The 24,568-nt window shown below is 39.2% G+C and overlaps 1 protein-coding gene across 10 annotated transcripts in view; it reads right to left on the bottom strand.

The window, feature by feature from the left end:
* The window catches only part of ENOX1 (ecto-NOX disulfide-thiol exchanger 1), a 352,587-nt gene that overhangs the window by 30,314 nt on the left and 297,705 nt on the right, over positions 1 to 24,568 (bottom strand). For all 10 annotated transcript variants that reach the window (XM_074535464.1, XM_074535457.1, XM_074535456.1 and 7 more), the window contains one exon: positions 12,986 to 13,170. In XM_074535464.1, the coding sequence (XP_074391565.1) occupies positions 12,986 to 13,170 (185 nt within the window). The remainder of the gene's footprint in view (positions 1 to 12,985; positions 13,171 to 24,568) is intronic.

The raw sequence follows: 24,568 nt of genomic DNA, 5'->3' as shown, positions 1-24,568 counted from the left end.
CTTCTTTTGACCCTGGCTTTTCCTGTTTTGTGTTTAAGGCAATTTTTCCAAAACTGTCTGAGCATGGGAGGAATTGGTGTGGAAGACACTGAGAGCATGAGAGAGAGAGGGAGATGTGATGTTCTGCATCTTTGTACTTGGCTCTGCACCAGCGAGGAACAGAAATCCCAGGAAAATATCCAACATTCTCAGTTTCCCTAGGGTAAAAGAGTGTGCACTCTAGTTGGAGTATGAACTACAAAGCGCTTGATATCAGATAAAACCTTCTAGCAGTCTTAGTGGTTAAACTGTCAACTACTGAAGGTTTACTGTGTGTGCATAGGCTCCAAAGACAGTAGATGTGTCCTAGTTTCACAGGGGTGGAAAGCAGAGTAACTAAGATATCCTATTCCCATTCATACATAAGGTTTTTCATTCACAGGACTGGGACCTTACCATTCAACCTCCAGAGATGTCAAAATTATTTAAAATTTGGAGCCATCCCTTGGGGGTTTAACTTTCTTTTTCTCTCCCTCATATTTATCTCTAAAAGCTGCAGAATCTGCTAATTTTGCATGGGTCAGGTTTGAATATTTCTTTTTCCTGCATGGTTGATGCTGCAACCAAGAAGTTGTAACAAGGAGTTATACCTGCCAAACAGCATATTTTTCTCCTCTAGTCTCATTTTGGAAAATAAAGAAATAAATGTGACTGAAAAAAATATCAGCCTAAGACAGATGAACACCCGGAAAAATTTCACCACAAACACGTGATGTTTGGCAAAGTTAGAAGCAAATGGGGAAAGGATCTTACACTGGCAGAAATGAGAAAAGTTTCATAACAGGGACCGCTGCCATGCCTGCTTATAAACAGAAAGGTTTTCCACAAAGATTGTAATGAATGATGCCAACATGTAGGTATTAATTATTCAGAATTACTTTGTTTTTCATACATAAATCTACTTATTAAAAATTGATCCTATAGATATTTCTTTTGCCCTTCAAATTTCTTGCAACTATATACCACAATCAATCAAAATAAAAAAATATCCTTGGTTTCAATAATTATGCTGTCTGATACTGTTGCACCTACTTTGCCATCTCACACAGCCTTTCTGACAGAGTTTCCCTGTGTAGGAAACCCATCTACTACACTGATGGTCACCACAGCTGTACAAGTGTCTGTTCTTTCAATCTTGTCTCACATCTCTGGCCATTCCCTTTAAGCCCTGATGCTCCCAGCTCTGTGACACAGCATCCAGACAGAAGTTAACCAGTTTTATCAGGCAAAGAACTGATTTCATGGCTATATAGACAGGAAATACCTGGCTCATATTTCTGTTTTATTCCATGTCCCCACTGTGCAATTCTTTGGGTCTGCGTGTTATGGAAGTATCTTTTCCCTGAATCAAAATGCAAGTGTCAGGAAGCAGAAAAGCACATCACAGAGATCATCAGAGCTCTGATGATCCTGAAGAGAGACACCTGCAGAGCTCCACCAGCAGCAGCCTGGAAGCTCAGCTGGTCTACATGCAACCAAAAGCGTTTGTCTCCAGGGCTGTGAGCTTGCCCTAGGAGATGGAGCTGTGTACTAGGACCAGATCATACTGGCAGACATCACTAATATCCTCTTACTGGTATTTCCAGAGAGGAGATGGGAAAGCCAGAAAGAATTAACATCCTGGCTGCCTGTCCAGAGATCAATCAACGCATGTTAGATCCCCTCAAAAAACACAAGACGTTGCTTCCAGTGGCAATTCTGGAACTGGTCTGCATAAAAATGGTAGATATCACTATTCTTTCTTTAGTGAGGACCAAATCCTTCCTGTACATAGTAAGTAGGTAGCTAATTTCAATATGTGGGGAAAAAGAGGGTGTGTGTTTTATTATGATTTTTTTCCCCCACATTCTCACTCCAATGCTGAATTTCTGCCAGAGACAGTTCAGTACCTCCCATATTGCATAGATCTCAAAAGCACAGACAGAAAATTACCATCTTAAACCAATCTTCACAGCTTCTGAAACATTAAATATAGATGGCATTATTGAAGCCAGCTGAATTACTCAGGCTGTGTACAATGCAGTGCCAGTGTGGCCAAGAATGCTAACAACTGAGCAGCACACACTGCCTTGGAATATATGAGAAGTCCTAAAGGGAAAGTAATAGCTTGCTGCTGTGTAGCACTGTGCAGCCATGAAATACTCCTTCTCTTTCCCCTCCTCCTTCTTGCCCACAGCTCTTCATAGCTCCCCAAAAGGCAGTGTGGATTTGAATATAAAATATGGACATACCTAGAAGTGTGGTTGCATCCCAAGCCTAGTTGGACAGACAAGGATCCCATAAGGAAAGCATGATTTCCAGCATGAAACCAACAACTTTTCATGCAAAGAAAAAGGAGGCAGATCAGAAGTTACTGCAGTGCCTGAGGCTGTACTTAGGATGCTGTAAGGCTGACAGAATAATGAAAAAGGAAAACCACCATTTGACACAAGTTTAGCAGTTATACTGCTGAATGGTCCTGCCCCTGCTATTTTGTTTATGATCTTCTCTACAGCTGCTTGAAATGAAGTATGAAAAGGTTACAAAGATCTTAAAGAAAGGGCAGTAAGGAGGAGCAGACAAAAGAACACCTTGGAGTGGGAGCACTGACGTTGATCACAGGCAATTTCAGCAAACCCAGCCTGTTCGGCCACAGGAAAGAGGCAAACTTTCCCATTTATGGAATAGATGCAGAATGTCCAGAGATGACCTCTGTTAAAGGTCTCTGAAATCAGTGTATCAGTCAAACAGGGATGCTCTTACACAGCTTAACTGAGCCAACCCGGTGGATGGTCATCGTCAACACCCAGGGAACTCAGGCAAACTGGATTCTCCTGCTCATATAATGTGTAGGAGAAACACCATCAGATTACTCTCCACTTATTATCTGTAGCAAATATATCCCTATAAATGAAAAATAGATTCATTAAGTGCCTAAAAAAAGGTGGAACTTATGTGTCTCAAATAGGCAGGCTGTATCCCAATCAATGCTACTTTTTTCAGTCCAAAAGAAACCAAGGCATAGATGTAAAACAGTAACCCTGGGAAGCAGGACTCACTTGTGCAAAACACTTGCCCCAAAACTACACAAGAATCAGAAATCTGAAAAGTATGAAACCACAGGCATTCAAATGACAGCAGAGCTCGCCTAAAAAATAAAGCACTCGCTTATGATAGCAATTTCTGATGTTTTATTATATTTTTCCTTTTTCCCCAAGTAAAACCTTGTTCCATCTTTTCTAAGTTCATCTTATATAAAGAAAAAGAAGTTAAGAGTTTGCCAAATGGAAAATGAGAAAAATCGCAAGGAAATGAATGTTTTGATATTCTTAGAAGCTGTTAACAAATACAGAGGGGAAGGATGGTAAATGTTTCCTTTCAGAATCTTCCTAAGGTAGGAGGAAAAGAAAAAAAATGAATTAAAATGAAGTCAACCATTTGCAAAATAAAAACACAAATCCCTCTTCCAGTACTCCCATGGCCTGTCTGGAAGAGTGTCTTTCTCTTTTTGCAAGACAGACAAGATTTCATATCACAAATGGCCAGCACATGGCAGGCTTGAATAATGAGAAAGTGACTTCACAGCTGAGCAAATATGCATTAGTAACAAGACGCTGATGAGGCCTGACAAATCACCAAGGAAACAGGAGAATGTGAAAGGCAAGTCAAAGAAGCTTTAGAAATGAGCCCTCAAGGAAGTTAGCCATGTTGCAGCAAGGCATTATTGAAATAAAGAGTATGGCTGTGGGTTCGGGCTTTTTAAGGGATTAAAAAGAACCACAGTGTAATAGTGCAATGTTTCCTATCCCTGCCAGCTCTCAGGGACTGGCTGTGTCCCTGGCTGTATGGATGGCATTATTTGGATGGATAATAGGGTTTCCAATGATGAAAGAGGTCTAGTAAAAAGGTGCATGTGGATGAACAGCCCAGCTCCTGCTTGATGGGCATTCACCTGCACAGTGAGTTTCCCTGGCTCTCTGGCCAGAGGCAAAGACCATGCTGAACATGTTTGCTCTGCAGGTTAAACACCTCAGAGGGGGCCGAGGAGCTGGACACACACCTGATGGGGGAATGCGTGTGGTGGCACTAAAGAACAAACCGAGCCAGCTGCTTCCTTAGGGACGTGATGCCATGCTTCCCTTCCCCTGCCATTAGACAGACTCCAGAGGTCCTGCTGCAGCTCTACAGTGCTCAGAGTAGTTGCAGGCAGGCATGTATTCTAAGAAATAAAGCAAAAGACAGATGAACACAGACACACTGAAACTAACTAGAGGGAGGTTACGGAGGTGGTGGTTTTCTTGAGTAAGGGTTGAGAACAAGTAGACACCAAGAAACATTTTTTTTTTATTACACAGAAGGAAAATATTCCATGTGAGGGTAGCCAAACTCTTGAGCAAGGGCTCAGAGAAGCTGTGGAGTCTCCATCCTTGGGGGTACTGAGACCATAGCTGGACAAGATCCTGAACAAAACAGATGACTCCAGAGATGCCCCTGTTTTGAGGAAAGGTGTACCTGACCTTCAGGTGTACCTTCTGACTTCAGTTTTTATAGGATTCTAGAGAAGAGTTGATAGATATCAGAGAAGTATCTCTCAATTTCTTTTTTTTTTCTTTTTTGTGAAGCTTAGCAATTCAGCCACACCAGCTACAAGAGGCATGTTAAGGGCTGGGCAGCAGAGGAAAGGAGAACATGGGTGATGCAATGAACAATTTAAGAGACAGTCTACAGCTTTCCTCTGCCAAGTAATTTTCAAGTATACCTCTTACTCATCAGAGTAAGAGGTATACAAGACAAGTTGTCCTCAGTCAGCTATAGACTTTTGCAGCAAATGAAGAAATGACCAAGTCCTTAGGGATGTTACAGAATGAATCCTTCATCTCAGAATTTAAATATACTAATATGAACTTAGCTCTATAGCATCAGGAATCCCCCTCTGGGATCTGGGTTTCACAGCAAATTACACAAGATCCTTTATTTTGGTGGTGGCCTGTGAAGGGGAGAAGCCTGACAAAAGCTCAGTGTAGCTCATCAATAAAGCTCCCTTCTTTCTTTGCTAAATGAGGTGATTGGGATATCCCATAGCCCTGGCTTTACTGACAGCAGGTGAATAGATCCTGATTCTGATCAAAGAAAGAGGGCTGATCCCAAATGAGCGTCATGTTCCCACTGCCCCTGTATCTGTCCTACAAGGCAGTAAGCTGGCACCTTGCATGATGCACAGTCAAAGAAAGACGTGATCACCTAGTCATACCAACAGCATCTTCTGCAGCCTTTCACCTGTACTATCCATTGCGGGTAACTCCTCACCAGTTAATGGCACTTGAGCAGTGTGATCCATCTCTTCTTCCATGGGACTGAAAATAAGCATGGTACAGCATGCCTTTTCTCAACAAACCAAAACAGATCTTTTAAATTTTGATTTCCTATTTAAGAAAAAATATTTTATTTATTTTGATGAGGAATAAAAATTTAATTAGAAGAACAATATTATGGAAGAGAATCAATTTACCCAGTGTAATTTCCACTGAAACACAATTCCTAGTAATGGAAACAGAGTTCTTAGCACTGATAGCATCAAACACAATTGGAAATTCTAATCAGCAAGCCAATGCTAGTATTTAGGATCTTTTAAAAAATTCATGTAAGATCACTGGACTGTAAAACTTAAAAGATTTGTCCTTTACCACCACTAGACTACACAAGCATGCTAATGAACATATTAGTTGATTTATTTCATATTGTAAATAAAATGTGTGCACCCAATTATTTCTCTCTGAAAAGTTTATTCTTGCTGCCAATCTCAGTCTAGCTTTACCAGCACTAGCAGGAAAAAAGATGTTACTCTTCTCCATCTTACAACCAGAACAGCTGTTGGGAATATGGTGCCTAAAGTATCTGTGGGACCTTATTTACACTCCCCTAATATTATTGAAGTGGTGGTTGCAGAAGTGGGAAATCAAACACTACTTTCAATAAAGAAAGGTTGTTAAACAGAGAAGAGAAGCCATTTGGCTTGTCTGAGATCTGGTAAATAAATAGCACTTAATTGCCAGCTGCTCCTTTTTTTTTTTTTAATATAATCAAAAGAGTAAGTGTTTTCTGGAAGTTTAAACACGGATTGGACTGTACAGAGACCTGAAAAGCCCAAGTGAACTCAGAAAACACTTATGGGAACATTTCTCTCTCTCCTGGGAGATCATATATTTCTTAACCAGTTTTCAAATATCAGCCAATGAGTGAGAGAAGGAACAAGCATGGAAGTGAACATCTGGATGTTGGGTCCAGGCCCTCACACTTAACTTGTATCCATTCCCTATAAGGTTATCAGTACTGTCATTACTACTCTAGTGCCACTTTTATAGGAAAAAGAAGAAAAAAGATCTAACTGGAATTCATACTGCAATTAAAACCATTTCCAACATAATTATTCTGGTCTGTTTATTTACCAGGTAAAGTGCAAATAAAAGGGATATTTTTTTATCTCTCATATTTATTCTTCTTTAATGCTGCTATGGAGAAGAATCAGTTTATAGTTGTGCATAAGTACAGTGCTTGAGTTGTACGCTGAATAGACGTTTGGTGAGCAAGAGGTGGATGGAATAAAAGAAGGCTACAAATCTCCTCTGCACTTAGGCTATATTAATAACCATAACATGCGCCATCTATTCAACAATGATCTTAATTTCAGCACTAAACTGCTACTAGAACCTGTATATTTAAAGGTATATCATTGTTATAATGGCCACGGCACTTAGCACCAGATTCAGCAATTTTCAGCCACCAGCATCTGTGTCTGTGGCTTCTGACATTTCAGCAGGTTTGTATGTGACAGAAAGGAATGGTTGTGACAGTTAACACACGTGAAGGATCTGAGACCTGCAGACCTCAATGCCAGCTGAGCCTTATTGGAACTTAATAGGTGGTAGATTGCTTAAAAAATTGATGAGGAAAAAAAGCCTCATGATGCCCTGCCCTCCTATCTGTTACAACCTCCTGCACAGAAATGTTCTTTTTGTCCCTGCTCCCGCTGAAAGAATATGGACCATGGCACTATTCAGTTCTACTACTTGTATGAGAACAAGCTATGAAAAAAGGTGAAGGAAAGACCTGAGAAGTGCCATCCTTTCTTGCAGAAAAACTGCTAGCTCCATCTGAAACTGGATTGGCTCTGCTCTAATGGCTGGGGATGGTAGAAATCCAATTAATTTCAAAGGCAGCATAGTAAGGCCAACACTAGTTACCTTTGGATTTTCTACTCAGAAGAGTTACTAAATTTTACAGGTACATGGTCTTGCTGAAAAACCTGATCGATGCCTCTTGGGACACCTCAATTAGATAAAAGGGTTGTAATCTGTCTCCCAGTGATGGTACTGTGGAAAATGTGTCCTCCCCACAGTCTGCACCACCCTGATCACCCTCCTTTGAGGAAGCAACGAGTGTAAAGAGGGAGCTGCAAAGCACTCCAACAGCAATTCCTACCCTCCCAACCACAAAAGTGAGGCATATCACAGACAAAACAGTCCTACCCTGCATGAACACTGAAAGCCTGAAATGGAAGGATAGGCCTGGATATTAGGAAAAATTTCTCCACCAAAAGGATCGTCAAGCTTTGGAACAGGCTGTTCAGGGAAGTGGGGGAGTCACCATCCCTGGAGGTATTTAAAAGATATGTAGATGCTGTGCTTAGGGAAATGGCTTAGTGGTGGACTGGGCAATATTGGGTTAATTGCTGGATTTGTTGATCTTAAAAGTCCTTTATCACCTAAATAATTCTGTGATTTTATGATTGCTAGTTACCTGGCATTTATCAGAGCTCTTTAAAAAGGTGTATCAGTCTCAGATGCATGTGCTATTTATTTTACATGTTAAATGATTAGTAAACTGCAAAAGAAACTCCTCACTAGGTAGGAAATGTCAGGAGCAATGTGGCCTTTGCAGAAAGACCTCGAGCTGCATATTGAACAGCAAGGAGAGGAAGGTACTGAGCAGGTGATGATAGACTGTGCACTCTCTGCCTGCGGCACCAAATGGGGAAGGGGCTCTGAGGTATACAAAGCAAAACACACAGGCAGTGGTTCTGGCAGGTCCTGACTTCTGAGTGTTCAGGTTCACAATCTGCACTGCAATTCACATTAAACTGGTATTGTCCAGGGAGAAAAAGAAGAGAAGACAAAATGTGGACTCTTATCACACTGCATCAGAGAGACACCCATGTGGGTCATCAGCAGGGCCAGAATATGTTCAGTCTCCTGCTGAGACATGCTGAGCTGAGTTGGTGGCACTCCCAGCAGCATGTCAGCCTTTCTGTCAGCCCTACACCCACCACACACGACTGTTCCCTTTGTTCTGGCTTTCCAGCTTGAGCACTAATTTTAAGAGAGGCACTGCGGCGCATCCCCTGCTGCTGCAATAACCCCGTGGCTGGGCTTTAATGCACCCCTGCCAGCAAAGGGGAGCCTGTGCTGTCACTCTGTGTTAGCAGTATGATCCCAAGCCCAGCCAGTGATTCAGGCCCCTCAGGGGATGGGGGCAATGAGGTGCCTCTTAATCGGCACATCTCAGCATGTGCAATAGCACAACTGTAGGCACTAGTATACATTTCCTGGACATAACATTTATGGAGCACAGTTTAAATGGGGATTTGTGGATGACACCCTTGCCTGCAGGAGCTAAATTCAGCCCAACGTGCTCGGGGAGTTATGAGAGGAAAGAACATTATCCCACATTTACATGATGCAGTGAAGCACCATGCAAAATTACCAGCCCATTGGCAAATGCACCAGTTCAGGAATCAGCGTAGCTGCACAAGCATGGCCCCACACCTTGGCCAGTTAAGCCTGACAAAAAAGGTAGAGCTAACTTGTTAAATTAGAGTCATGCTAAAGGGCATGTGCTCTGTAGACTCAGATTAACCTGAGGCTTAAAACATTGCACTGATGTGGAAGTGGTTCATGAACAATCCTGGATGACCAGTAAAAATCTAAAATTTACTCAAACACATGCTAATGAGTGTCATCTCCTTTGTGGAAAACTGACATTTTTTCAAAGGCTTGCTAAGACTATCAGTTTCAGAGAGATTGTATAAAGGATCTGGGAACCACATCATTAATTCAATAGAGACTCACTGTCAAATTCTGAGCCTTGGTTTCAAAGCAAGGTGGCAAATAAAGGTGGCAAGTGCATTTCTTCAAGAATTATATTTGATGGGCAATGTATAATGAAAGCGTATTTTTCATGCTCTGTTCTTGGAATGGCTGAAAGATTATGTTGAGGATATTTTTCAAAAGAATTCTGCTTGCCATTCTACATGCAATATGCTAAAATTAAATAGTTAAAATTTAGAGAAATTATATACTCACTGAAAATTGAGGCTTAGGATTTCAACCATTAAGCAACATTTCTAGGTGATATTTTCTGCATTACCTATAGTCATGTATCTGATGAAACATTTCAGACAGAGCAGCAAGATTAAAAAAATTCTTACAGCTGTGCTGTGAAGTGCTGCAAAAATAGTTACAACTAAAACATTCTTTCTTATGATCACAGACTTTTTTTAGAGCATACCAAACACTGATGGAAAAAGACCCATTGAAAAAGTGATCATCTTGGTATGTGTGTTCTCATATAGAAATAAATTGAAGGCAATACCACCTATGCAGCAGTGACAAGTTAATTCAATTTCCATCTCAAAATCAGGTAAAGTGTATCTCACTTGTTACCATGGATACAAGACATTATTTCCATTTGTTTGAGATCTCACAGTGGGTATGAAATTAAACTGTGACACAGTTTTATGGAGGAAGTTGACTAAAACCCCATAAGTTCAATGTCATTAGTCCAAAGGATTTTCTTTTTTTAGACACAGCAAATAAGGAGGTTGCTACTACTGCCCATAAGGTACACTTCATAAGCAAACATCTGTGTGATTTTCCTGATGCTACTTTAGATCAGAGGGAGTGATGTAAGAGAAAAATAAACATTCATTTCATCAGTCCTGCAAACACAGGGAAGAATCCTGAAAAACATCCAGATGGTAGAAGTACATTAAAAATACATCGGTGGTGTGTTATTTGCTATTGTTTGGCACCAAATATGTTTACAAAAAATGTCTTGATTCTGAAAATGCATCTAATTTTTCTCAGATAAATCTGCTTTTCAGGCTGCAGCTCAAATCACTTGTTCTCTAGTTTTCAGAGTTAGAAGAAGTGTATGAAAGAGTAGGGAGAATGAGGAGAAAAGAAGAAGGAGAAATATGTTTTTCAATGCTGACATATATGAAGGGTTCAGGAATTCAGTGGCATTCAGTTTACCTTGTCTGAAATTAATTTTAATATATACAAAAGGATAAAAGGGAATACAGGTCTTCTTGTTAAATTATTTATACTCAAGTCCTGGATATATATTTAATATTTCATAGTGAGACTGATTTCCATAGATGCTGAGCACCTGCTACACTGGCAGATTTCAGCTAAGGTTGTCATCTCTCAACACTGACAAAACCAAGCTGAGATAAAACTGAGTCTACCTAAATCAAAGGTTTATTTCCATATAGTCATGAATATGTAGAAATAAACCTTTAAAAATCACAAAGGTTATGGGATGTCATGACTGTGGCTAATTACTGAAATCCAAAACCATCATCCAGCTGCTTAACTGACTGATAATTTCTCACCAAATATTCTGAACTTCACCTCCCGTGCTTCTGTGTTGCTGCTCTCCTCAGCATATTGTCAGACTGGATTATCTGCAGTGTCTTCTCCAGCTCCTTGGGCCATCTCTAATTATATCCCATTGGGAGCAAGTAGGCCTGACCCTGAGATGGCAAACTAGAAAAACTGAGAACCTCACAGCAAAACTGTCACAAACACAGGAACTCTCAGAGGAGTAGAGGCTGCAGTGTCCATGGCCAGCTGAACAGAGAGATAAGTCAGTAACTCCGTGTTATTGATTTACATTATTAGCATTTGCTTGAAGTTCAATAACAATCTATTTATATTCTACAGACTTGATTATTCTTCATCCAGACCCCAGACAGAAAATTATAATAAGGCCTAATGGGTGCTAGGGCTCTAGATTTTTTATTTAGTAGTATTTTATGCCTCTTTTTCACTAATTTTAATGGAGAATTAGCACCAGGATTAAATACAGCACAATCTTTACATATGGTGTTAAATTTATTAAAACCAGTGATATTTAAGTATCCATTTATGTAAGGATAAGATCATGAACAGACCTCAAGCTTATCTAAAGTATACAGAAACCTTAAGTATTTCTGAGTAATGACTTAATTCTGAAGTCTGGGAAAGATTTCATTCCTGAATTATCAATTACTTATTTTCAAATTTTAAAGTATTTTGGTCGGAATTATTCCATCATACAATAAATCACCCTGATTTTGTAACAATTTGCAGGCTTAAAGGGGCTTGTGTTGAAATCAATATGTGTGTAGGGTTGTGTGACAGTGTTTACAGGGGTTCTTGGATGAGGGAAGAGACGAGAATGTTGACTTTATGTTCAGAAGGCTTGATTTATTATTTTATGATATATATATTACATTATAACCATACGAAAAAGAAATAGAAGGAAAGGTTTCTTCAGAAGGCTAGCTAAGAATAGAATAGAATGAATAACAAAAGGTAGCTATCTCGGACAGAGTCTCAGCTTCGATTGGCTACTAATTATAAACATCTAAGATGGGCCAATCAAAAATCTACCTGATGCATTCCACAGCAGCAGATAATTATTGTTTACATTTTGTTTCTGAGGATTCAGCTTCTCAGAAGGGAAAAAAATCCCACGAAAGGATTTTTAGTGAAAAGATGTCTGTGACAGGGTTGCCTTGTGCTCTGGTAATTGGGTGTTAGCTGGGATTGGCAGACTTGCTGGATTCAATGGGCACCAGGACAGCCATGCAATTCCTAATCCAACCAGGCAGGTCATAGGTAAATGAGTATCTCCTGGGTTTTGCCATACAAAAGCAGCTTAGTACAGTCTGGAAGTGGGTACAAGTTGTCCCCTTCTGGAATATAATAACCAGGGGTGACAGAGGAGTGTGAGCGGTGCTACAGATGAAGGAAGCAAACTTAACCTCTGCAGTGCCAGGCTGAGAAGCTCCACTCCAGCTGGGAGCACAGCCCAGCGCTGTGCTGAGCCACTGCCCCTGTGGTGTGTCACCTACCAGCTGAGCACAAGTGCCTGGGCAGGGAAGATGCTGCACACAGGCACGCTGGGTGAGGGCTGCTCGTGTGTCAGTGCGCACGTCACACAACGCAGTGGGAGCGTCTGGGTGTGCTTGCCAAGACTCACCCAGCGCAGTGTCAGCAGCACACTAACAAATAAGGGATAATAATTATGATAAACTGACACCCTTTGCCCCTGCAGGGAGATTGTGCAGTTTCTCGTTGACTGGTGTCAGAGAAAAAGCTTTTTTGCTGCACTAAACCACTTAAAAACTGTCTGAATGAAAAGGTTGCATCCATGGGTCAGCATAAATGATAACAGCTCAGGAAATAGCACTGATGTTGCTAACAATTTGCAAGTTAAGGAGAGTAGTCTGGACACGCTGATGTCTCAGTCATTCTCAAACAATAGCAGAAAAAAAGATGCAGATGAATGCAAATGAAAACACCACAGAGCATTGATTATGATACATTAGACAATTTTAAAAACATTTCTGTGCAATACCAGGGCCAGTTGGATTAAGTGAGAAGAGAAACAGAGCAATTTGCTCATAACTAGCAAATGCATAAAGAATTTTCTTGAATGATCAATGGACTTGCAGTTTATGAATTCCCAAAATGACTATGCCTAAATATATTCCCAAACTCTCCTCCCTTTCCCCCCATCTAAGTCCCCATGATTTTCTGAAAAGAAATCAGGACCTTAATGAATAGTCTTGAGTAGAGCAGAGCCCCGTGGTGTGACTATTCTAAAATAGAAGACCTTTTCTTTTCTTCCTTAGCAATACCTGCTGCATGCCTTGCATTGTCTGCTGTAGGAACTGCAGCTGCTGGTCCTTCGTAAGGCTTTCCTCTGTTCGAAAGAGCTGTCCTTTCTCCTGCTTCAGGAGCTCCACTTCATTCCTGTAAGCATCCAGCTGCCATCGGAGACTATCGTTCTCCTCCTTTAGTGCATATGCTTGGGCGGCTAGGGCTAAGAGAAAATGAAAATGTGGAAAAAAATCAGTGAAATGGGTTGTTTCTTTTCAAATAATACAGAGGACATTGTCTGGAGAGAGGACAATACAGCTGAACGCCAGTGAGACATTTCGGAGCTGAGACAAGACCCAGGAGAGCTGAAAATGATTAGGTTCTGGCAAGGATTGTTGCTGGAAGGTTATTTCCTGGGATGGAAGAAGCCATAAAGTGACCCTGGATAATTCAAATGCTACTTGCAATCTGGCTGCTAAATTTAGGCTTATATTTTAGGAAGAAACTGGCATGCAGTCCAAGGGCAAGGCACTCACCAACTTTACAACGTTTTCCCAGTGATGTTATAGGAACTGATACAGCCGTTTAGTGTTTATACTTGCACAGTGGCCAGATGTTCCAATCAGGTCTGTGCTAAGGAATTTTCCCAATGCAGAGTTGCTGGATTTAGTCTCATGAGAGAGGAAACACAGAAATTTTTCTCCAGCCTTGCTATGAACTACTTCACAGCAACAGTTATGAGGAACCATTTAGACAGAAAAATGGTGTAATAGAAAAAAATTATATAAAATGCAAATGCTGAAAAAAGTGTTGGCACTACAAGAACATTACTACATTAAAGACATTGAAAGACACTTAAGTCATTTCCTTAGGAAGCTCCATTTGGCCCCTTTTCAATTTAGAATGGCATTTTTATTATCATAACTGATAGCAGGTGTTTGTGAAGAAATCGATTAGTATGCAGGGATGGAAATTACATTTGCCAAATGACTTGCACAGTTTGCAATATAAGCTAAAATTTGTGTAGCAAAAAGCAGAAGGCTATAAAGCATGTAGTAGGAACATTATTTAAACAAATTATCTGAACATAAATACATATAGGGAAAGGGGGCATTCATTAATTAGGGATGTGGCTATCATCCTATAGAAGAACCCATTCCTGGTAGTATTTATATTTGGCAGGAGCAGTGGTCATTTGGCATAGCAAACTGCCATACCATGCTATTTTCTTTCTTGGAACCTGGTGACACAACAACATTACAGAGCAGCTGTAATTAAAAAACAACAATCTACCATGGCCGGTTCTATCAACATTTGGTAACTGAACCACATAACTGATTTACATTCCTGATTAAATAATTTCAGGCTTCGTATCACAGATTTTTTTTGCCCACCTACAACAGTAGTATGGTTAAACTCCAAATTATATGAAATTGCATATTAACTCCATTTAATACTAGGCACCTCTTGACTAGACCTTCTGTAGATAAAGAGTCCCCTGCTCCCCATGATAACATGATTCAGCACATTTGTGAAATTATACCAGCAATTAGGTAGAATGTCACAATATTTCATTAGCAATAAAAATGTTTTATCTTTGGTAGGACAAATCTACCTTCATTTCAGATAATTTTTGCTAATTTTAAAGTAGTGCAAATGCATTATTCAAAATAAAGTACAGTCAGCTACTATTCAAATACAGACATGGATTGGTTACAGTGCTTAATTTGGATATTTTACAGAATCTCTGCAAGATTTAGCAAGAGTTACAGTATTGTTACATCAAATTAAATTGTTCTGAAAAGCATGCAATCATCCTTCCATAACAAAATTTACCCTCAAGAAATTGCACTGATGAGTCCAATGGGCAAATAATAGGATGAAGTACTTTTTTCAGTTTTTATTTTTGTAAAAGCCAACAAGCTATAATAAAAGAAAGGATTAAAAAATAAACATGAGGCCAAGCAAACAGAAACAACAATCCAAAAAAATATCAAGTCAAAATGAAATAGCTTGTGTTAGAATTAACCTCTAAAGATGATTTAGTACAACTTGTGCAATGGTCTAACCATCCTGATCCTAAAATATTTCTTCCCTGCATCCAATCTAAAGCTACCCTTTTTCATTTTATAACTGTTTCTCCTTGCCTTATCACTGCAGCCCCTGGAGAAAAGTCTCTCTGTCATTTGTACTCTCTTACTTATGCCAATTAGAGTCTCACAAAATTTATGCCTTTTGTTTTGTTTTGTTTTTTTTTTTTTAATGTAACACTAAATTCCAGCAAGAAACTGCCTACCCTTCAGCTCCCTGAGAACAGGAACAGAGACCATCAGAGATGTACTCAAGTTTCCACAGCGACTCGGGAGCAGCAGTTCACCTGCTGCTCATCATCTATTCCAGCTCTCAAAAAACTTCTGAGAGCTGCTGTACAAGTGGGGGCGTGAGGGCTGTGCATTCCCCCACTGAAATGTGGGCTCTGACCCAGATCGAGCTGAGGCTTATCCGGAAAGGCTGCTTGACTGTTTTCTGTGCCTCACTACAGCCTAATTGGAGAACTTCTTCTCCTTTCTGTACTCCTAGGTGAGTTCAGGCTATTAAGTGGGGCTACAGACAGCAAGAGATGTCTGCTACAGGATCAGCAAAATAGGAGAAATGAAAAGGGCCACAACATCTCACAAAAGCAAGTAACCTTTATGTGATAAACATATTAGAGTTTAAAAAATAACTAATCCCAAAGAAACAAGTCACAAAACATAGGAGCAATAAAGGTAACTGTCCATTCATCCTGCAGGTTTTTACTACCCAAAACCAGAGATGCACCCTTGAATGCTATTATGTCCTTACTTAAAAAATTATATGTAACGTGTAATATTAAAACCTGTATAACAATAAATACATTGCAGTGCTACCAAGAAGTTCCATTCGAGGTTGGCCCTGCTCTTTTTCAGCACACCAGAAGACAAAGGCTGTGCCTGGAAGATGTTGCAATCTATTTTAAGACAAAATGAAAACATCCCAAACCACCTAAAATGAGACAATAAGAATACAGAGAGATACATTTCTGATAGGCAGGATTCCCTCAGGTGTACAGAGCCTTATCAACCTTATTATACACTTGGGTGATCATCCAAACCACTCATAGCAGAGCAAATAGCAACAGGGTCCAAGGCAGAAATATGTTCTTAAATAAGGAAGATGCAACACATATACTAACAGTGTAACAGTATTAAATGTACACAAACTTTTAAATGAATTAATTATAGACATGAGTCCATAAATTATATGACATTAACTAATTTTTATACACTTTGCTATTTAATTTAAAGCTGAAAATAGCTGGTTCCTAACATGTATGGACAGAGTGGTTAACAGAAAAGGAGAATAAGACAAAAAGGATACATCTGACAGACCTCAGGGTGTCCAGCTCATTCAACACTGTGAAAGTGTTTCAAACAAAATCAGACACATTCTTTGTGTTGACCTAACATAACTATAATTTTAAGATATTTATGTTTTAATGTACCAAGATTAAAATAACTCTGAATTCATTTCAATGTCTCTTTTTATTCCAAGCAAAACATCTATTCTATTCTAAAAACATCCTATAATTTCTTTAAAATTACATTTCATTTACAACCACTATATATAATGATATGTGATTTATTATGTAGGATATAGAGAAAGGCACTTGATTGAATATTAAATTAAACATAGAGGAGAATTTTGAGGGAAAGAGAATCTGCATTTTAAAAAGTAATTTTTTTCAAATTTTGCATAAATTTTTGCTAAGAGTTCATTGACAAAGCTGATGAATGTAGTTTTAGTTGAAAAAAATTTTGTTCTTCTCATCTCACGCAATTTTACATTTGGTAGTTCAGATACTCATCTACAAAATCCCTCTCTGAGGCACACTAAAAAAATATCTTTGGATAAAAGACCGTGAATGCTGAAAACATTTACAGAAGAACTATATACAAGGAATCTATATCAAAAGAAAACTGACAACAATCCCAAATAGCTGCCTGTGCTGCAAGTAGAAGAAAATATTCCTACCTAAACAAACACAGCTGGAAAACAGCTCAATATTCTCTTTACAGCATTTTCACTGAGGGAGGCAAAATGATACCTGCCAGCCTCAGAGAAGCAGCTGAAGGAAGATTAGACATATATAAGCGTGGGGAAAACCTTTGCACTGATATTTCAAAGACTTCCAAGAGGTTAGTGTGATTTCTTTGTGCTGAGGTAGAAGTGCTGTACTCAATTTGGCACAGCCTTAGCAGCAAAACAGATTCCATTTAGTGGATCCAGACTAGATCGAAATCAAAAAGGCTCCCTCTTTAATACAAGAAATGACTGGCTGATTAGAAATCCACTGAAATCTAAGGACATGTTCATTGATGGATGTCTCAGAAGAAGCAAGCAATTTATTTTTCCAGGGTGTCTACCTTGATAGTTAGGAGAGTGTCTTCTCTCTGACCTGCACTCATCTTTTCACTTTCAGCTGGTACTCAGTGACTGCAATTAACCTAATACATCTCAACACCCATAGGAGCCAAAGCAGAGGATGTCCTCACAGGTGATACAGGGTAATTGTAGTCTTTCATGACCCACATCATGTCATGGTGGCCAGGAAGTAAAGCTAACACCCCACATCTCCAAATGTATTTCTTTATTGAGGACATTAGGGAGAATTCATAATTTTCTATCGTTTCTACTAGTGCACACCTGCATTGTGGATTTCTCATTAGATGATGCCCTAATAACATTACAGTTAATGCTAAGGACAGTCTACTAATTTGCATACTGAGGACATGCTGAGTTGAAAAGCATAAGCAGTAGGTTATCTCAAGAGCCTGAAGAAATCTGAAGGTAGTATCTGAAAAACAAATGACAAACACTAAAAATAATAACAGAAAACCTGCCTGTAAATGTAAAAGTTTTCCATATGTCCTCCTAGAAGAAACTCTACAGTTTATATTTCCAATAGATTATTCTATATTTATTCAGAAATAGATCATAAAACTCAGAACTTCTGTGATATTTGTCCAGACTTTGGTCAAACCAGCAGAATTTTTCAGTGTTTTTGAACTGTAGCTGATGTATTGATATAGTGAGGCAGATGAAAACAGAGAAAGAGCCTACTCCCAAACATTCCTGCCATCTGACTTCTACTAGAGCCATTATCCTGATTTCCTGACTTGAAAATGAGGGTTTAAATGATATAATATTCCTTTTGATAACAGCAAAAAGAGAAGCATCAAAACATGTCAAAATAATGGATATTAAGGTAATTTGTTTCATCACCCCCTTTGCAGAGCATTTGCAATGTCAAAAAAGCCGTCTTGCAAGACACAGTGACTTCTTCAAAGAGTTTTCAGCTTGAGGGACTGAACAAATGTGACTGGAGAAAAATAAGGACACAAAGTTCACAACTATAAATACAAACAATAGAAGTTATCCCTGGTCTCTAGCTAGCCTGCTTGTTTTTCAAATAGGTGAACTGTGAAGCAGTACAAGCAGGGGAAAATCAGCAAGGAAAAATGTTTCTGGAGGATCTGGAAGGACATGAACTGTGTTTTGATGCTGCTGAAAACAGGGTAAGTTATACAGTAATGGCATTTTTCATTAGTAAGGAAGATAGTCTTTGCAGAAGTACAGTTTGGATGGTCATAGGAGATAGGGTGGCAGCCCTGCTCATGGCAGGGAAATTGTAACTAGAGGATCATTAAGGTCCTTTCCAGTCTAAACCATTCTGTAATTCTATTATAACTAGATAGGACCAGTGGACCCTCATTCATTTTTACCCTCTAAGGCTGTGCTTGGTGCTCCAGCTCACTGCAAATTTAATTTTGTGCTGGAGTCTGAGGGTCCCATTATGATCACTCAGTGGCAGGGTGTGTGTGTCATAGCCCCACACTTTGGGATGTGTGGGAAGCTCAAGTTTGGAGGAGCTGTGCAAGGTGGTGGGAAGGAAGGCACAGCCCTCATTGCAGATGGCAAGCTGCATGACTTCTGAGGTGAAGGGACACACAGAGCAGCTTGACAGGTGATAACCAACAACTCCAGCACCAAGCTGACCCTTCTCTCTGTATTCTACAAGAAACTTTCTGAAAGAGGAAGAGTTGACAAGTACACCTAGGTGGCTTTGAGGCATCTTCTTGAGCCCATTTCACAACATCAGGATCCTGAGTCACCCAACGTCTAATGCAGTTTTTGCCCATAGTCTTGAGTTCCCAGAGAACACTTGCTTTTCTTTATGGACACTTAACAAATACCTGATCACCAGCGTAGGGATGCCTTAAGTTTTAGCTTTGATATTTTTCATGTTCTGTACTACATTAGTACATAACTCTGAACGTCATATGAAGTGTTAGCAAGTTCTCCTCACAGTTTAGTTAGACAAAACAATCCTTATCCAGCCTGAGAACCAGGGCACTCTTGGAGCTTCAGGCCCAAAAAGTGTAAACAATAGCAAACTGAGAAGAACAGTCTGGGAGGATGGGACTGCATAACCTGAAGCTGTAATTTGACAATTAACCCCAATAAGCAAATGAACCAAAACATAAAAGTGTGAAAACTCGTGACCCAGCATCCATCTTGGGTGGAGGCACAGCCAGGCTCTAGCATTGCCCAAAGTGTATCCTTTGAGGGCCTTTTAATAAATACTTTATTCCTTTAACTCTCTCTAGCCTCTCTTCTAGGTAGCCTCTCAAGGCATCATAGTGCTCAGATGTCAATGGCAAGTGCATTGAAATATGTCTGATATAAGCAGTTAAATGCAGCCTTCTTCCTATAATGTATTCTCTAAAAAATACCTGTTCCATAGTTCTCCCTCATTCCTGCAAAAATACACTATGCCACGTGATTTTTTTTTAAACAAACTTTGCTTACAGCTTGAAAATAGCTAGCAAAGTATCATGAATATACTCTAGAAACAAAATTTGCATGGCATAAAAATGATATAACTTGGAGCAATTACAAACTAACCTAGCTATGAACAGTTTTTTTCTTTCCCCCTTTAGACATAATGCAACCAAACAATGAAGAAATTTCCACATTATTTTCAAGTGCTAAGCACACCTTATTTGAATGCCTTGGTATCTGCAAATTTAAACTCTGAGGGCACTAATTATGCTATATGAGAAGGGTTTATTGTCATTAATGTTAGTCAGGCCCTGTACACTGGGAGGGTGATTTACTCTTTTGTGAAACCTGTTTAATTCAGGTGCAGTTGCTTCAAAGTCCTTTCCTTACCATGCAGCCTATGTTCAATGCAGAGAAGCTCATTACACCAGTTACATTCATGATGATACCAGATGTTCAAACTGAATAATCATGAGAATTATTTTCAGGCTTCCTATTCACATAAAACTTGGTTGGTAAATGGAAGGATGTGGGAAAAAAGTAGGGAAGGAGGGAAGGAAAAGGAAAAGGAAAAGGAAAAGGAAAAGGAAAAGGAAAAGGAAAAGGAAAAGGAAAAGGAAAAGGAAAAGGAAAAGGAAAAGGAAAAGGAAAAGGAAAAGGAAAAGGAAAAGGAAAAGGAAAGAAAAAAGAAAAGAAAAGAAAAGAAAAGAAAAGAAAAGAAAAGAAAAGAAAAGAAAAGAAAAGAAAAGAAAAGAAAAGAAAAGAAAAGAAAAGAAAAGAAAAGAAGAAAAGAAAAGAAAAGAAAAGAAAAGAAAAGAAAAGAAAAGAAAAGAAAAGAAAAGAAAAAGAAAAGAAAGAAAAGAAAAAAGAAGGGAGCCTCTAAGAAAGCTGGAGTATGACTATTTACAAGGGCGTGTAATGAGGGGACAAGGAGGAATAACTTCAAACTGTGGGCAGGTCTAGATTAGATATTGGGAGGAAATTTCTTGCTGTGAGGATATTGAGGCACTGGCACAGGTTGCCCTGAGAAGCTGTGGATGCCCCATTACTGGCAGTGTGTAAGGCCATGTTGGAACTAGATAATATTTAAGGACCCTTCCAACACAAGCCATGCTATGATTCTATGAGTCCAATAATTGCAATTTTATTCATCCCATTCAGGACAGACTTCTACACATTTGAGAAACCAAAGCGTTTCTCTGGCAAGAGATTTTTCTCAGTTAACGAAATTTCTCCCTGCTTAGCAGACGTCAGCAATATCACTACTGTTTCCTAGGTTTACTACACCTGTGGCTCACCAGTAATTTATGAAGGCTTGTTATTTCTTGTGTAATGAAGCACATCTCTTTGCAAATACCACAGAAGGTGCAGGGAAAGGGAGGACCTATTATTGTCCAGCTGGGACTAGTAACAAAAAGTCATAGCCAAATTCTGGCTCTGCAGAGGACTAAGAATGCCCCAGAGAGCAGTGCTGCCAACTTCTGTGGCGTTATGATGAGCCTCATTATCATGATATCTCACATTTTATTTAAAGCCCTAGAGAGATCTTTAACTGAAAACCACTGATTTAAGCATCTCAAAGTTCCAAACTTTCTAGACTGCGGATCAGTATTGGCTCTTCCTTTTTAATCATGATCTCACAAACTGCGTTTTAATTAAAAACACTAACAAGACTACTTAATCTAGCTATTTTAGCCAGTCCAAGGAATAAAGATGTAGACTACTTGCTACAGTCTTACTAGTGATCATTGACTCCAATGATCAGTCTGGGATCTGGACCGCATGGCTGCAGAAAACCCACTTGAACAGTGATCCAGCTTTCTCCAAAGGACTGCAAAGATGCAAGAATAATTTCCCACTTTTAGCCAATCTTCCTATCCCTCTCTCTGTACTCTCCTCTCTTTTACTTTTGCGCTTATTCTGTTCAGCTCATCTCCAGCTCTAAATGCATGAATCCATCTATTTGCTCATTTGTAATTCCCACCTGCCTGACATGGCCAAATGTTTCTCTCTTCCCTCACTCATACTTATTTTGCAGTACATTCTCTAGTCCCCTGTTACCCAGATCTGTCCCAGGTAAATTGCAGCATTAAGCATTTTGGACTTTTCCTACTAAGATATCACATCATATTACTGAAATGAAAATTTGGAATTTGGAAGAGATCACGTTGTTACAATAATATCAAAGCCTGGCACATTTTAGGTTTATTTTACTTGACAGCATCTCTTTGGAGAACAGGAACCTTACATAGCTTCTAAATGATATTTTGACAGTTGCTAGTTAATCTGGCCCATGGAGACCTGTTTCTGCAGGTCACCTCTTTAAAGCAAAGGGCCCTTTCTTCCTCTACATTTTGGGTTGCATTTCTTCTACCACCAGCCATGACATGCACCAATACCAGCTGACTTGGCACTTGTATAAGGGGAGACAGGAAAGAGAAGATGTGGCTCTGCACAGATATCTCTGGTGGATGGACTTCAGTTGAGTTGGTTAGGAAGAAAGCCATCATAGTAAAATGCAGTATAAACTTTGATGAAAAATAGTAGCAATTCTCAGATATTTTGAAAATTCACAAAAAGCCACTTAACATCTTATTAGCGTATCTGGTTTGTGATGAGGTGAATTTTCCTGATACTTTGTTTTTATCAGTAACTGCTGTCTCAGTTAAATACGATCAACCAAATAATAAATCTCTTTTAGTGGTTCTACTGTTTTTTTCCTAATTGAGAAAAAGGACTGTTACTTTTATAGATACTGTTCTTTAAAGATGCTAGCAAAGAAGTGGCTTCTTCCTCTAATCAATATTTTAAAAATTATTGTATTCATGTAATACTAAAAATGAGCAGAGGAAATTTTAGTCTCAAGGGTAAAGGAATGAAGAAAATAAGAAAAGTGCTGGTTTCTGGGGAGATACCACCTGGCATTGATGACTGACTCCCACACCAGTAATGGAAAATGCTGCTTGTACTACTGGTGCTTTGCAGCTGAGGGTACAGACATCAACTCTGCACAGCAGAAGAGATGCTGACGAAGCTGATTGTTTCATATATGTTACATAATCTTACATATGTTGCACAAAGGTATTGTATGCATGCATGTACATCTGATACATAAATCGCTTAGGATATTCAAAGATTATTGTATTCAGGTAAACCTCCATGTAGGTGGGTCACTGATGATTGCTCCTTAGGAGTCAAAGTGCCTTTTATATTTTCACTCAAATGTAAACAATCAGCACTGGCATTTGCAGACACATGGCTGCATCACTGCTGTTGGCATTTGAACTAGGAATTGCATTCAGCCTCAGCACCACTATGAGAACTTGAAAAAAATCTGTAGGATTTATGAAGAAAATGCCATTGCTACTTTGAAACAAACTTGACAGTGTGCACGTGAATCGCTCAATTTGTCACATTCATTAGTGAAGAAAGGGCTGATATGAGAGGTTTAAATTACTATGGTGATTTGAATTGGTATGATTTATAACAGACAAATTTTTTCATAAATGTAAAGTGCTTTCTATAAATGTGAGGATAAACCACTTTTGAACAAAATCCCATTGCACCTTCAATTGCTGGAGAGCATTTATCCAGCTATCTCTCTAACCTTGTGGTGGATTAGAGGGCTGAGTTAATTTTTCTTTTAAAATCATGCATAATACTGGAATACTTGCTCAGTTACTTTTGCTTTAGATAAAAATGGATTTTAAATGGAGTACATTTTACCCCTTTATGCCTTAGAAGGCATAAGCAAATGATGACATGAAGCTTGTAATTTTTGACCCTCACATTCAGACAAAATTCCTTGAGCAATTTATCCCTTATGTGAATGGAATAGTCTTCAAAGAGCTGGATCTGCAAGCCCAAATCTCCTTTTCTCCCCTCCTTCTGCTTCCAGAATATTCAGTATATGCAAATAGATGCCTCTGTGCATTTCCACAATTTACATGTTTAGCAGGTATTTTCTCAGCTTCTGAAAAATAAAATGTGTTGCAAACTTGCAGATAACAGGGTTCTACAGAGCTTAGTTAGGTACTTCCAGGTCTTCAGAAACAGACATTTTATTGAAATTTGCAGAGAGTGTGTAGCTTTGAAGAGATAGGTGTGAAACAGTCCTTTGTACCAGATTTTCTGAGCAAGCCACGACTTTAGGACATTTTATCTGCAGGTGTTGAGCAGAACGTGAGAGCAAAACCCTCAACCAGCAGGGAGTAGTTTGTAGGATCGAGGTTTTACAGCACAGACATCTCAAAATCTTTCAACAAAAGATTATGAGACAGATGACTATCTCGAACAACATAGGAAGAGTTATTGCTTTTTATAATGTTCTTCTTGACTGTTAAAAATGCTCACTAGTTTCCAGACAAATTAAGAGGCAGGAAGATGCAGGAAGATAACCTGCATTTGACACATGACAAAGAAGCAATGAAGGAGGAGGTGTTAGCAACTAGCAACCACCCAAGTACCTCCAGAGAGGTACCTAGGTTGACATCTGTGGTGGGCACTTGGCTATTGCAAAAGCAGCCCAGCAATTACTTGATCAAGTGCTGTAAAGATAGCTTGCACAGTTTTTGCACCTGACAAAACCTGTAATGCATCAAATATTTGGAGGGCTGGATAAATAAACAAAAGGTTGCAAACTATTTTGCCCACTGAAAGGCAAACAAACAACAAAAAACCCAATAAAAATCCTAATTTAAAAACAAAACAATACCAAAAATCATGACCAACAAAACAAACCACCTTTCTGCATGCTG

The sequence above is a fragment of the Zonotrichia albicollis genome, chromosome 2, assembly GCF_047830755.1.
Source record: "Zonotrichia albicollis isolate bZonAlb1 chromosome 2, bZonAlb1.hap1, whole genome shotgun sequence".
Lineage (NCBI taxonomy): Eukaryota > Metazoa > Chordata > Aves > Passeriformes > Passerellidae > Zonotrichia > Zonotrichia albicollis.
The sequence above is the reverse complement of the archived record's forward strand: the minus strand, read 5'-3'. Positions and strand labels throughout refer to the sequence as shown.